Below are 15,625 nucleotides of genomic sequence, written 5' to 3'. Positions count from 1 at the left end.
ATCTCTGCGTAAATACTGCAACCTACATCCACTTGAATCTACTTATTGTAGTCAAGCTTTCTTCTCTCTCTAGTTTTTACCTCCACATTAACCTCCAAAACAAAAATTCCTCACTGCCTCAAGATGGGCTGCCCTATCGATCAATCATTTCTTTTAATCAAGTTGTACCATAACTTTTTGTTCCTCAATTCAACTAAGTTTGACCATATTAGTTAATCAATCTACCAATCTTAATCTTCAGTGTTCATCTCTAATGCCACATTTCAAAAGCTTCTATTCTGCCACCAACTACGCACACCTTTTCTAACTGTGCCTGATAAATGATGGAAAATTATGCTACTTACCTTTCAGGAGACAGAAGAGAATGGAATGTATTTAGTACTTCAATACAACTGCTTATACAGCGGTCAGGAACTATTACTGCTGCATGCGATGGGACACCACACACTGGGCAAGCATTTCGGCTCCAATTGATGCAGTTCTCACAAAAGAAGTGACTGCATTCATATTCGTGTGGTGATTTGGATACTTGTTTACTGCAAACAATAACAAGATTTGATAATATTTTTGAGATGATAAAAATTCTACAACAGAAACTTAATTAAAATAATAATAATAAAAAAAAGCTTATATATAATTGGAACATGCAACTTCGGTGTTTATGTTTTGAAATATTCAAACACAGCGAACATTAGATGATTTACTTCAAACATAGTTACAACAAATTAAATAGTGTCTTGAGAAAAATATTAGTGTGGCAGATGCAACAATGGATGCACAGAAATTAAGCTATGTCCATGCAACAAAGGGAGAGAACCAAGATAACTGCACAGGTCCATACAACACGGCTGGACAGCAATGTTGGTGTGTTTAACCTTTCAGTGTATAATTACTCACTTCAAAAACATGTATTATTGTTGTTATTATTATTATTATTATTATTATTATTATTACTGTTATCATTATCATTCTCTCCTTTCTCAGATGTTATGTCTGGTTGAAAATGGAAAGTGACGCGGACCTGGATCAAGCGTGATGTCCTTTTAACTGTACGGTATATGCTACATTGCATTTAGGAACTTTTGGGTAATTGAACATGTATCAATAATTACAGATTTCTGTAGTTGAAATGATATGTCGTGTGATGAGGGCCTCCCGTTGGGTAGACCGTTCGCCTGGTACAAGTCTTTCAATTTGACGCCACTTCGGCGACTTGCGCGTCGATGGGGATGAAATAATGATGGTAAGGACAACACAACACCCAGTCCCTGAGCGGAGAAAATCTCTGACCCAGCCGGGAATCGAACCCGGGCCCTTTGGATTGACAGTATGTCGCGCCGACCACTCAGCTACCAGGGCGGACATTTCTGTAGTTGTATGTATACGTTTGGATGTAGCTGTATTGCGTTGATGTACTGGTGGATATTGTGTGGTATGACTCCTGTAGTTGATAGTATAATTGGTATAATGTCAACTTTATCCTGATGCCACATGTCCTTGACTTCCTCAGCCAGCTGGATGTATTTTTCAATTTTTTCTCCTGTTATCTTCTGTATATTTGTTGTAGTGGGTATGGATATTTCGATTAGTTGTGTTAATTTCTTCTTTTTATTGGTGAGTATGTCAGGTTTGTTATGTGGTGTTGTTTTATCTGTTATAATGGTTCTGTTCCAGTATAATTTGTATTCATCATTCTCCAGTACATTTTGTGGTGCATACTTGTATGTGGGAATGTGTAGTTTTATTAGTTTATGCTGTATGGCAAGTTGTTGATGTATTATTTTTGCTACATTGTCATGTCTTCTGGGGTATTCTGTATTTGCTAGTATTGTACATCCACATGTGATGTGATCTACTGTTTCTATTTGTTGTTTGCAAAGTCTGCATTTATCTGTTGTGGTACTGGGATCTTTAATAACATGCTTGCTGTAATATCTGGTGTTTATTGTTTGATCCTGTATTGCAATCATGAATCCTTCTGTCTCACTGTATATATTGCCTTTTCTTAGCCATGTGTTGGATGCGTCTTGATCAATGTATGGCTGTGTTAGATGATACGGGTGCTTGCCATGTAGTGTTTTCTTTTTCCAATTTACTTTCTTCGTATCTGTTGATGTTATGTGATCTAAAGGGTTGTAGAAGTGGTTATGAATTGCAATGGTGTAGCCAATGTATTTATATGAGTGATTGCTTTGTGTATTTTGCTAGTTTCTGCTCGTTCTATAAAGAATTTTCTTAAATCGTCTACCAGTCCATAATGTAGGTTTTTTTATGTCGATAAATCACCTTCCTCCTTCCTTTCTGCTTAATGTGAATCTTTCTGTTGCTGAATGTATGTGATGTTTTCTATATTTGTGGCATTGTGATCGTGTAAGTGTATTGAGTGCTTCTAGGTCTGTGTTACTCCATTTCACTACTCCAAATGAGTAGGTCAACATTGGTATAGCATAAGTATTTATAGCTTTTGTCTTGTTTCTTGCTGTCAATTCTGTTTTCAGTATTTTTGTTAGTCTTTGTCTATATTTTTTTTTTAGTTCTTCTTTAATATTTGTATTATCTATTGCTATTTTTTGCCTGTATCCTAGATATTTATAGGCATCTGTTTTTTCCATCGCTTCTATGCAGTCGCTGTGGTTATCCAATATGTAATCTTCTTGTTTAGTGTGTTTTCCCTTGACTATGCCATTTTTCTTACATTTGTCTGTTCCAAAAGCCATATTTATATCATTGCTGAATACTTCTGTTATCTTTAGTAATTGGTTGAGTTGTTGATTTGTTGCTGCCAGTAGTTTTAGGTCATCCATGTATAGTAAATGTGTTATTTTGTGTTGGTATGTTCCAGTAATATTATATCCATAATTTGTATTATTTAGCATGTTGGATAGTGGGTTCAGAGCAAGGCAGAACCAGAAAGACTTAATGAGTCTCCTGGGTATATTCCACACTTAATCTGTATTGGCTGTGATGTGATATTATTTGAATTTGTTTGGATATTAAGTGTGGTTTTCCAATTTTTCATTACTATGTTTAGGAACTGTATCAATGTAGGATCTACTTTGTATATTTCCAATATTTGTAGTAACCATGAGTGGGGTACACTATCAAAAGCTTTTTGGTAATCAATATATGCATAGTGTAGTGACCTTTGTTTAGTTTTAGCTTGATATGTCACCTCTGCATCTATTATCAGTTGCTCTTTACATCCTCGTGCTCCTTTGCAGCAACCTTTTTGGTCTTCATTTATAATGTTGTTCTGTGTTGTATGTGTCATTAATTTCTGTGTAATGACTGAAGTTAGTATTTTGTATATTGTTGGTAGGCATGTTATAGGGCGATATTTTGCTGGATTTGCTGTGTATGCTTGATCTTTAGGTTTCAGATATGTTATTCCTTGTGTAAGTGTATCAGGGACTGTGTATGGGTCTACAATGTAACTGTTAAATAATTTAGTTAGATGTGAATGTGTTGAGGTGAACTTCTTTAACCAGAAATTTGCTATTTTATCTTTTCCAGGGGCTTTCCAATTGTGTGTAGAATTAATTGCTCGGGTGACGTGATGTTGCAAAATTATCACTTCAGGCATTTGTGATATCATCTTGTAACTGTCTGTTTCTGCTTGTATCCACCGTGCACGTCTGTTATGTTGTACCGGGTTTGACCATATGTTGCTCCAGAAGTGTTCATGTCTGTTATGTTTAGTGGATTGTCTATTTTAATGTGTGTTTTATCTATTGTCTGGTAAAATTTCTTTTGGTTTGTGTTGAATGTTTGGTTTTGTTTCCTTCTATTTTCACTTTTTTTGTATCTTCTAAATCATTTGGCCAATGCTTGTAATTTCTGCTTCTTTTCATCTAATTGCTCTATCGCTTCTTGTTGTGAGATTTTACCTAACCTTTTTTGTTTTTTGTCTGATATTTCATTTCTTATAAATAGTGTTAGCTGTCCGATGTCTTTTCTCAGTTTTTCTATTCTGATCTGTAGCCTGTGTTGCCATGCTGGTTTTGTGGGTTTCTTCTGTGTGTTGGTTGGTTCTGATCTCTGCCTAGTGTGTATATTTAGTGTAGTGAGTGCTCCTATATAAACCAGTAGTTGTAACTCTTCCATAGTTGTATATTTATTTATTTTGTTATATCTAAAAACATGTCTGCCCAAACTCTTTACCTTTACATATGTCTGCTTGTTTCTGTATATGTGCAGATGGATGGGTGTGAGTGTGTGCGAGTGCATACCTGTCCCTTTTTCCCCCTAAGGTAAGTCTTTCCGCTCCCGGGATTAGAATGACTCCTTACCCTCTCCCTTAAAACCCACATCCTTGCGTCTTTCCCTCTCCTTCCCTCTTTCCTGATGAAGCAACCGTGGGTTGCGAAAGCTTGAATTTTGTGTGTGTGCTTGTGTTTGTTAGTGTCTCTATCAACATACCAACACTTTCGTTTGCTAAGTTACATCATCTTTGTTTTTAGATATATTTATCCCACGTGGAATGTTTCCCTCTATTATATTTAGTTTGTTATGTATGATTGTGTTGATAGTTGTTATTGTTGTTTCGACTTGTAGGTTATTTGGTGGTCTATACAAGAATGGTCTAATGTCTGTATTTGCGTCTTTGCATTCTATATATGTCAGCCGAAATTTTTCTTCTATGTCTAACATGTGTGTCACTTTGTGTTCTATTTGTGCTTGTTCTGGTGGCTGTCTTAAGATTTCGTTTTCCTCTGATTGTTTAATTGATGCATATTGTTCTTTGTTTGTTTGCTCTGGGGTGTTTGAGTCCATTACTATATTTTCTTCTTCTTCTGATTGCACATTATTTTGTTCCAGTATTTGTTGTACTTGTTGTTTGATGTTTTCTAATTCTGACTGGGGTATCCTGTTATTTTTGATTATTACACAGATCTGATCAGCTAGTCGTTGTCCTGTTAAAAATTTTAATTCTGGGTATCTGATAATAAATGTTGTGTATACTTGAGATCTGTATCAAGTTGTGTTGGTTCCTAAGTTTGTTGCTTGGTAATAACAGAACATGAGGTGTAGGTTAACTTCATCTGACCATCTCATCCTCTGTATTTGTTTTCCTTCTAGAGTGGTTGCAGGAAGCATATCCTGCAAAACACCTCTATTTGGATTTAAATCATTTTCCATGTGGCTAGCAGTGTCGTTACCATTGTGGACGGGCATAGGGTTCAAGTGTCGCTCCCGACCATGACAGTGCTTGTCCTGAACCAACTAATCACACTAAAAGGGGAGTTAGCCATATTAGTGATTTGTTCTTTTCGTCCCCTTTTACGACTGGCAGAACATACCGTGGGCCTATTCCTTTCCCGGTCCTCCACAGGGTTCATCATTATCATTATTATTACTATTACCATTATTATTCATACTAATTATTTTATTTCATTCTCATTATTGAGCTGTTACTTTTTCCTGCTTTAAAGAAAGAAAATAAAAGAAAAACTCTTTCCTCAAGTGTCTTGAGTACTTCAACCATTTTGTCAACCGACATTGTCAACCTAGTCTACAATCTACATTTCTTTCATCGATACCATCAAACTACACTTCATCCAGTATATGCTGATATTAGACATACTAAAATCCCTACGGAAAGATATTACCAAATAAGAAATTAGATTCAGCATCATAACAGAAGTTAGAGTCCACATTTACAAAAATATGATTGGGAATAAACTTGGTGCAAACCTCCATGTTACATAGGAGTCAATCATATTACACGTTATTAAGTACTGCTCGTAGAAGTAAATAATGTTTGAGGGTGTGTCACTGAAGGCATTAAATTTGTCTTAAAGTAAAGAAACAAACACAAAAATCTGTGTTACCCAGTCCCAACCATCATGCACACTGGGAAAAGCCGCTTTGACGTAGTAAGGCGGAATCGAGAACAGAATAGTGGAAACTAGACAGATGCTGGTGTGGCAACATCAGCGGTTACTAAGCAGCCTGAAATACAGCTACACAATTGCTGTGTTTGGTTTGAACTCCATTCTGAATGTTTTTTTTCTTTTAGTTACTGAATTAGTTTCATTGGCAAACTACACAAAATAAGAGCAGCAAAAAGAGCATAGTTCTTATTAAGCAAATTCAATAGACATAACGTAATTTATTCCACATTAATGTACCCTGCAAAGGTAATAGACTTCATTGACCATCTTGCAGGTAAACTTATGTAAAAATGATGCCTCTAATCTCTTGCACTACACTAGAGGCAAATAAAAATTGCACACATGTCAAAATTGTCCAAATTCAAGTCATTAATATACGTGCAGTATAATGCCCACATCTTTTCTCACTGTTCGCACAACCCACATCAAATGTCATTACTAAATTTTAGAGTTCTGCTCCAACTAATAATTTCTATCCAAGCTTAAGCAACTAATTTTGTATTTGAAAACAACATTTTTTTATGTTAGACCTCGGAACTCCAAAATATATTAAAGAAGTTCTCTGTATGAAGTTTGTTGCCTCTAATTACAAATTAAACTGTTTCAAAACAACACCTTCAGATGAATCAAAATAATGGAAAATCGTGACTTATTGACTTAGATACTTCTGGGGACAGTTCCAGAAATTGTAAAACTTTGTACCTTTAATAAACAACTGGCTCCATATAAACAGTTTGTAAACAGGCTGATCATACCTGGCTGTTATTGCTCAAACCACACGTAAGGTTCACTCTAAGGGTGGGAATCAACACGTTTCAACATACATATTCCATTTGTGATACAAACATGAAAGTGAAATAGATATCTACTTTCACATTTGTACGCTTTAAAGCACACTGTCAAGGTTGAACAGAATAAGGCATAATGTGGACACACCTTAATTGCCTACGAGTTGTGCAACAAATGGTTAATTTTCCACCACCTCCAAAGCAGTTGTGTCACCTCACATTTGTAGTGTGGATTCAGGACAGGTTTTCTTTCCTTCTCTTTTCGTGGCTTCCTAGCTACTAAAGAATAATAATTTAATTCTGATCTGCAAACCACCCTTGCAGCTGTGAAGGTGTTACAGAGTAAGGAAGTCACAGTTTAATATCCCATTGACGATGTCATTTTTTTGAATCATCAGTCTTCTGACTTGTTTGATGCAGCCCACAATAAATTTCTCTCTTGTGCCAACCTTTTCATCTCAGAGTAGCCTAATCCTCAAATATTTGCTGAACATATTTCAATCTCTGTCTTCCTCTACAATTTTTACCTTCTACAGCTCCCTCTAGTACCATGGAAGTTATTCCCTGATGTCTAAGCAGATGTCCTATCATCCTGTCCATTCCTCTTGTCAGTGTTTCCCATATTTCCCTGCCGATACTGCAGAGAACCTCCTCATACCTTACCTTATCAGTCCACCTAAATTTCAACATTCTTCTGTAGCACTACATCCAAATTGCTTTGATTCTCTTCTTTTATGGTTTTTCCACAATCCCCATTTCACTACCATGCAACAATGAGTTAAAAACATACTTTCTCAGAAATTTCTTTGTCAAATTAAGGCCTATTGTAGCGTTTCGAGAATTTCTGTGAAAATTCTAGAACCACTCCGCATTCTACCGTCTCAAACACATGATATTATAGATGTGAGAGTGGGATGATAGAAACCTACCTACTGCACATCACGTTTGTGTGTGCAGGTTTGAAGTTTGGCGTGAGAAGACTGTAGACACAGCTGTCGAACAGCACCAACAAGTACTTGTCGGTCGATCCATGGAAGTCATAGTGAAAGAGCAAGGAAGAACTATGGAACTTCTGGGTTATTCTGTGCTAATTGCATCAGTGACCATTGTTATAAATAACACGAACATTTGAGATTCTGAATTCTGAAAAAAACTCTTATCTTGGACTTGCTGGAGGCAAGACGTATTTTACAATTTGTTTGTAATAGAGTTATGGTTGTTAAGCCAACTCTTTTCTAAAATGTACTTAAATGTGTTTGTAATGTGAGACGATACAATTTACTTACAAAAAGTTAAATGTTTATGTGCGATGTGTGAATTTTGTTCTTATGAAGCTCAAATATACCAATAGCTATTGAAAAGTACTCTTCGAGTACCGAATTATTTCGCAAGTGGTGAGAGAGTCTTTAAGGTTCCTGTAACTAGCATCATTCTTCGGGGAAGAAGTTTACAGAGATTCCAGAAGCCGGCTATCCAGAGGAGAAGATCGGCTGTATACACCAAGTAAGTTGACTAGTATAAGGGAAAAGGGAAGTTTTTCCATACAATTCACACACTCTCAGTCACCAAAAACATTAGACTATGTATGATACTAATAGACTTTTCTTGACCAAGATTGCACTTTTTGCCTTGCTCCATCCATCATGGGTTATTTTGCTGCCTAAATAACAGAATATCTTAACTTCATCTACTTCATGATCCCCAATTCTGATAAGTTTTCTGCTATTCTCATTTCTGCTACTGCTCATTACGTCATTACACATGGAATATAGGTCCAGAACGGACAAGGACGAAGAAGTGTTTTATAAGAGGACTAACTGATTTTGGGAAAAAGACAGAAAAACCATTTCTGAATGGCTATATGGGATCTGAACCACACTCACGGAAAAAAATGTAAATCCAGTGCATCAGCCACTGCATCAACTCACTCATTCAACTCAGTTGTGTGTTCTGGAGACTGGTCCTGGTGGAAGCACATCACTCTCTTAGAATACAGTCACTGAGCTGATGGTACCCTAACATAACTTTTAATATGAGTATACCGAACAGTATCAAACTGAGCATACATTCTGCGAAGCATTCCAAAATCACAGGAAATAATTCAGTTCAAATCCACCACAAATGATGGTTAGTGTATCATGAGTCACAGAGAGACTTGGGGTTAAAACAGATACCTTGTAACCTGTATATATAATCTAGACGTTCATGCTCGAGGAAAACATTGTCTCCTCATTTGTTTCACATTTTACTTTTGTCACTGTTATCACAGAGCATGACTTTGATATTTATTCTGTAACTCAGCCTCTGGAAGAAGTCACTGAACTGCAACCACAAACCTATGCAACAATATGTGAGAAGTGAAGATAACATCTCACAGAATGGTGCACACGCATGTAAATACACCATGTGCACCCATATACCTATATTGTGCCTGCTGAATACACAATGCTGGGACAGCAGTTTGGCAGGTGTCGAGCTGAGTGGGTATGGCAAAACAAGGACTATTTCTTCAGTTAGCATGAAAGTTTTTGTCTTCTTGAAATATGGCTAAGATGTTTACGGGATCATTTTTTCATAAGTTTACCTCCTTCAGGTGTTTATTGTAATCCGAAAATCTCATATCCTACATTTCATTTGTGTCAGATCTATTCAGGACTGACTGATCATGTTTTGTAGCCTTAAATGAAGAATGCAACAATTGATGTCTGTGTAAAGAACCTTCAGCTTCTAGTCACTAGTCGCTGTGTACAGCACAAACAAAAATTCACATTAACTATACTAATATTAAGGGAGGAGGGGGGAGGGGGGAGGGTGGGGAGAGTACACACTACATGTTTATATAGCCCTCACCTGCTGTTTTTGAAACAATACATAAATACAAGTGATACAGCAATAATGGCAACATACAAGGAAATGTGGTATATTATTGGCAAAAAAAGAATGTGTCCTTAACATCATTAACTTTAATCCACGGGCACAAATTCACATCCCTGGATATAGCTCTGAGATCATGAGCTCAAGATCCAACATTTGATCCACTGTGGAAAACTAGTTGTTCCTTCCTCTAAATATAACAGCTTTATCCTATCCAAAAAATTAATACTATAAGTGATTCCCCTGCTGGAACTAATGCTTGAATTGGCATTATTAACCAACTGATTCTTCCGTCACTTGACAGCAAGACAGTTTCACTTTAAAGCACACAAACTACATTTTGCTCCACTAATATTTTATTTATTACTAACCTGTTCTGAACTTATAGACCATCCTAAATAAGTTGAAAGCCATTTTGTAATGAATTACTATTAGACGAACAGAACAACAAAATTTTGTGTGTTATTCAACACTAAAAAAATGTTGACACTCAAAATGGTCCTATCAAATAGCCATAAAAAGATGTTCAATGGACCCACTGTAAGTGTCACCATGTTAGTTACAACAAGCTATATTTACTGTCGATTCCTCTGAAGTATGGAGAACACAATCTCAAATGGGTCAGCCACCCTTTGAGACTCACATTGTTAATGAAGTAGAACACAATTCTTCACCTTGGTCCACATGCTGAGGCATAGTGACTCATTCGATACCAACCAAACAGCTTAATTTCTGACAAATCAGGAAACCAAAACCGATCACATTTATTGATGTAGACAACATCCTCCCACAGAATGAAACAGAAGCACAATCAAACAGCAAGGAGACATATACATAATGTGCTAGGAATAGGAGTCCAAATCTCCAGACACACAGAAGCTTAATAGAGGTTATCCAATGGGTTCAACAGCATTTTTTCTGGTCTTTATTGGTTGACTGTACGGCTTTCCAGCTTGACAACAACCCTCAAAAGACCTGCAGTATTGTCACTGATGTGGAGTCTTCATAAGCCTTGAAACCTAGCTTCAGTGTGCCCAGACCATAATACCAACTTCACAAAATTATCCACAGAAATCATAAATAACGTAACTCAGAGGCACAGTAATCATAACGCATTGCTGCTGTGCATATTTTCAAACACTGTCGGACTGAGTAAAGCTTGCTTCCTCTTTAAAGATCTTCTGAGCCACCCAGTAAACTAATGTGACAGCACATACAGCTATGCTTTTTAAGATGTGTGTCATCTTTCAATAACAGTTCCTCAAAATTTTTGTAGTAACCATGAAAATTATGTACCGTTATGTTTGTGCTGATTTAAGAGAATCTTCCTGACCTGGCTTGAACTAAGGTTTCCCAAACATCAGTTCCATGAACTAATGCTGAGCTGTCAGTGTTATGCAGTGCAGAGGTAAACAAATGGTCCCGAAGCACTGAGCTGTATATATTAGCTATCTCCTGCAACATGCCTTACATTATTTTGCAATGTTTCCCAATCATTCATCATGGCTTGTAGGAATGTCACTGTAACAGTACAAACAACCCCCTATATTATATCACCATGGAATGTGTAAATTAACTTAACCTTAGCCATTATAATTCCACAAGAACATGACTGAACAAACCTTTGTCTTCATACTGATTTCCAAGACAAGCGACAGCTTCGGTATTGTCAGTTTCAAAACTTGGCAACTCTTAAATTTTAACTAATTTTCGTAATCATCTTCAGCGCTTTCTTGAAAGTGATTGTTTTAACGTCTTAAGTGTTACGCAATTTGCTAATGTTCCTGAATTTATCATACTCTGGTACATCCATTTTGGTGAGCACACTGATCCAGTTATTAAAAGAACACACTGAAAAGTCCTTGAAAACTACCTATATGAAACAACGGGTCAAGTGAGAGTGGGAGATATGCCACAAAACTTGAAAAACCAAAGAGTGCAGTCCTGTTGTCTGATGTGAACTAGAATGACATGGAATAGCTTCTGCATTTTCTGCAGCAGATTCTCTAAGTATGGAAATCCATCCTCATCAGCATTTTGAGTACGAGGAGAAGCTACACCACTTACTGATGTCCAGTATGTCAGTGACAGAATTATCCCTGTAGTATCGTCACAGAATGTTACAAAATTTTATCATAGGACAAGGATATGTTGTCATTTAATTTTTGCTTTTACACATCTCTTCTTTTATGCACGTTATAAATTAGCTGTTATTTTGCCACACTTTGTAATGTACAAAATAGGATATCTTATTCTTTTGGTAATTGAAGTGGTGTTTCTGGTACCTTTTCTATACAATATTTCAGAGAAACATGGATGCTTTTGTATTAGAGAATGCTGAAAGTGGTTGTAAAAAATGTACCATAACCCAGACAAATGTAAAAGAGGAAATAGTGGACCTAAATATGTGATTTTTTTAAAAACAGTAGCAGCTAAAAAGCAAGAACCTGGATGTGACTGCAAAAACAAATTGGACCGTTATACCATCAACTAGTGCAGATATTCAGCACTAGATGAAGATTCTAAAAATACATTATTTTGTGAGTTTTTCTGACTGCAAGAGAATAATGGTCAAAATGTATACCTTAATGGTCTTATTGAGTGTAATGATTGCAGTCAGGGGTATGCAAAAAATGTAATGATGTGGTGAATATAAGAAAGAACTTATTTGCTTATGATGTGACATTAACTACTAGTACAAAGCTTCGAGTACATATGAAAGCTCTTTATGACATATGTGCAGTTCCGTAGAACAGGGTGTCAACTGTCAAACATATATAGTGACGAAGTTACCAATGAACTTAGTACAAAACATCTTGTCATGCCGCACACGAGTAGACGTGGAAAACATAGCAGCGTTAAGCATAAAATTAGCAGTGCCTCACTGTATAATGTTAGAGACCATATCAAAAAGTTTCGGAAATGCAGAAGTCATTATTCACAGAAAGACAGGACATGTAAGCTGTACATTGTGACTGTGGCAACTATAGCTGAAATGCAATAAACATACAAAAAATAATGCCAAGATTCAGGAGTTTTATCTGTAAAATATGAAACATAAGCCAATATGTGGTGAGAGGATATTGCCTCAACAGAATCATCAGACAACCCAGCGATCGAGATTTTCAGGCAACAGGAAAACAAAAGATTCTGAAAATCAGATCATATTTACACAACTGCCCAGTGGTACAAAGTTGTAGAAAATGCCTGAGTCAAAGACCTGTTTAAGATCATCCAGGATGGAACGTAACAATACTATGAAATGAATAGTTGCTATTCACCATATAGCAGAGATGCTGAGTCGCAGATAGGCACAACAAAAAGACTGGCAGAAAATGAGCTTTTGGTAGACAAGGCCTTTGTCGGAGATCGAAAATACACACACACTGGCTGCAGTCTCTGGCTCCACACAGCAATCTGTGCCTCAAATCTCAGTTTAAACACAGTGGTCCCAGACACCCACCTCACACTATACAATACAGAAAAGTCATCTCATGAGTTAAATGATTAACTTATACATAGAAGTTAGCAGGAACAACATGTGCAGAAAATTACACTGTTCCAACATAAGACAATTTGTGCACTTGTACCCCATACCATTGACTGTCAAAATCAAGAAACAGATATTAACTTGCAGGGCCACAAATCATTTAATACAATTTTTCGGATTGTACATGATCTACATGCCAAGAGTTCTAACAACACTGCATGATTGGTTGGTTGCCTACCAATTCGATTATGTAACTGAATTTACAGCTGCAATATTAATACTTGAATTATCAGCTGTATTGTACCATATATAAGACAGTGTTTATCCGTCTAATGGCACAACATTATTATTTATTATTACTCCACGTAGGTGGAACTTATTTTAATTCTGGATACACGTTATTAATTATTATTTTGCTTAAAACGTCGTTAAAAACAAACTGCCTACCATTTACTGTAAGTCAAACACACGTTATTTAAGAATACTTCCAACTGACACATGTCGTTTCGCCCATGGATGCAACAGAAATAGGGTACCGCTTATCATAAAATTTGGTCTCACTTTTTCATTTTGGGTGCGGTTGAGTAATTTTAAATGTAGTAACTACAATGTACACTATGCAGGTAACTGGAGTTACCACCCAATTACACATTCGGAAGAAAAGCACGTTACTCCAATCGATAGTTCATCCAACATTCAAGGCATGTGTTACGATATACATTATAGAAAACATACAAATTATGTTAGTTGTGTGGGAAACACTTCGTACCATACATAACATATACATTTTTCTTTCAGATCCTCCAGAACTTTCTTCGTTTCCGTCCAGTCACAACGATCTGTCAACATATTTCACAATGAAACAAATAAATCAAATAATAACAAACACACTTCTTCCTTGTGTACACAATTTTCCCGCGCAAATATAATTCCAGAGACTTTAGAAGAAAGAGGTTTGCAGCTACAGCTGAGGGCTTTTTTGTTCTAACACACTATTTAGCTACCATACTTTTTTAAAAAAGGAACAAATATAGCAAGGTAGCATTTAACCGACGCAGATGAAACGTTAGTGACACATTTTCAATTGGGGCGCAAGATATAACCGACAGCAAATCACTTGCTTGTATGAAAATAAGTAATTTAGCTCTTCAAGTAAGATCGATGGCCATCATTTCTTTTAAATTTTTATATGTTCTTGAGCAAATAACTTGGCTACGCAATTCTGGTTGTATCTCCAACAACTGGGATAGTACTATAGTACAGAGTGGTTGGCAGGGAACAAGTCTCGAATGCGCCTTTAAAAATTCGAGTTCGCCTTTTCTTTGCACTTGCGCTGAAACAGGATGTGATTTCAGTCACTAACTGTGACGTCATCAAACTGATAGTGGGTGTCTCCGATAAGCCGATTATATGTTGGTGGGCGGGGAAAGATCCATGACTGAGATGCAGTCTCACAATGGGCGACATTATTTTCATAAAGTACCTGGACTTTAAAAGCCATTCTGTCTTGATGTGGATAGGTGTATAACTGCATATCTGTTCCTCCTTGTTTTTTTCCACACCCATTCTTCCTTCCTCGAAATAATCGCCTGTCGTTTTATATGCAGGAGGTAGTCTGTGTATTCGAGGTGTACACTGATCAGTCAGAACATTATGACCACTGATGTACTATTGATATAAATCCGTCCAGTAGATAGCAGTGTCACCTGGCGAGGAATGACTGCTAGCCAGATACATGCATGACGCATGTAGTATCAGTGAATATGCTGTCCGTGTGTAGAATGGGGAAGGCACGCGATTTATCTGAATTTAACCGATGTCAGATTATGATGGTCCAGACCTCCTGGATGATCGAGGAGTGTTGTGGGGAAGTCTGTGTATTCGAGGTCTACACTGATCAGTCAGAGCATTATAACCATTGACCTACTATCGATATAAATCCGTTCAGTAGGTAGCAGTGTCACCTGGCAAGGAATGACTGCTAGCCAGATACATGCATGACGCATGTAGTATCAGTGAGCATGCTGTACGTGTGTTGAATGGGGAAGGCACGTCAAGGCAATGTCAGATTATGATGGTCAAGACCTCTTGGATGTTCGAGGAGGGTTGTGGGGAATGTCAACACATGGCAAAACCAAGGTGAAAAACAATGTCCAGACATCGTGCAGTTGGGTGACCATCCCTCATTACAGATATCGGACACTGTAGGCTGGGCAGACTGGCAAAACAGGACAGGAGGCGAACTGTGGCGAAACTAACATCAGACTTTTATGCTGGGCAGAATACAAGTGTGTCTGAACACACATTGCATGAAACGCTCCTAAAGATGGGCCTCCACAGATGATGACCCATGAATGTGCCAATGTTAACACAAAGACATCAGCAATTATGACGGAAAAGGGCACGTGACCATCGGCACTGGACGTTGGCGCAGTGGCCAAGCGTTGCATGGTCTGATGAATCCCGATATCTTCTTCATCATGCCAATGGGAGAGCACGAATCCGTCGTCTTCCAGGGGAACATCTCCTTGACACCTGTACTGCGGGATGGAGACAATTTGGCAGCTGCTCCAGTACGC

The 15,625-nt window shown here is 37.3% G+C and overlaps 1 protein-coding gene across 2 annotated transcripts in view; it reads right to left on the bottom strand.

Annotated features, from left to right (window-relative positions):
- Positions 1-13,956, bottom strand: part of LOC124612667 (BRCA1-associated RING domain protein 1-like) — a 194,451-nt gene extending 180,495 nt beyond the window's left edge. For both annotated transcript variants that reach the window (XM_047140991.1, XM_047140992.1), the window contains exons 1-2: positions 13,816-13,956; positions 345-536 (exon numbers count right to left, since the gene is read on the bottom strand). In XM_047140991.1, coding sequence (XP_046996947.1) covers positions 345-536; positions 13,816-13,895 — 272 coding nt within the window. In that variant the 5' untranslated portion in view covers positions 13,896-13,956. The remainder of the gene's footprint in view (positions 1-344; positions 537-13,815) is intronic.
- Positions 13,957-15,625: the final 1,669 nt, after the last annotated feature.

Source organism: Schistocerca americana, chromosome 4, assembly GCF_021461395.2.
Source record: "Schistocerca americana isolate TAMUIC-IGC-003095 chromosome 4, iqSchAmer2.1, whole genome shotgun sequence".
Taxonomy (NCBI): Eukaryota; Metazoa; Arthropoda; class Insecta; order Orthoptera; family Acrididae; genus Schistocerca; species Schistocerca americana.
The sequence above is the reverse complement of the archived record's forward strand: the minus strand, read 5'-3'. Positions and strand labels throughout refer to the sequence as shown.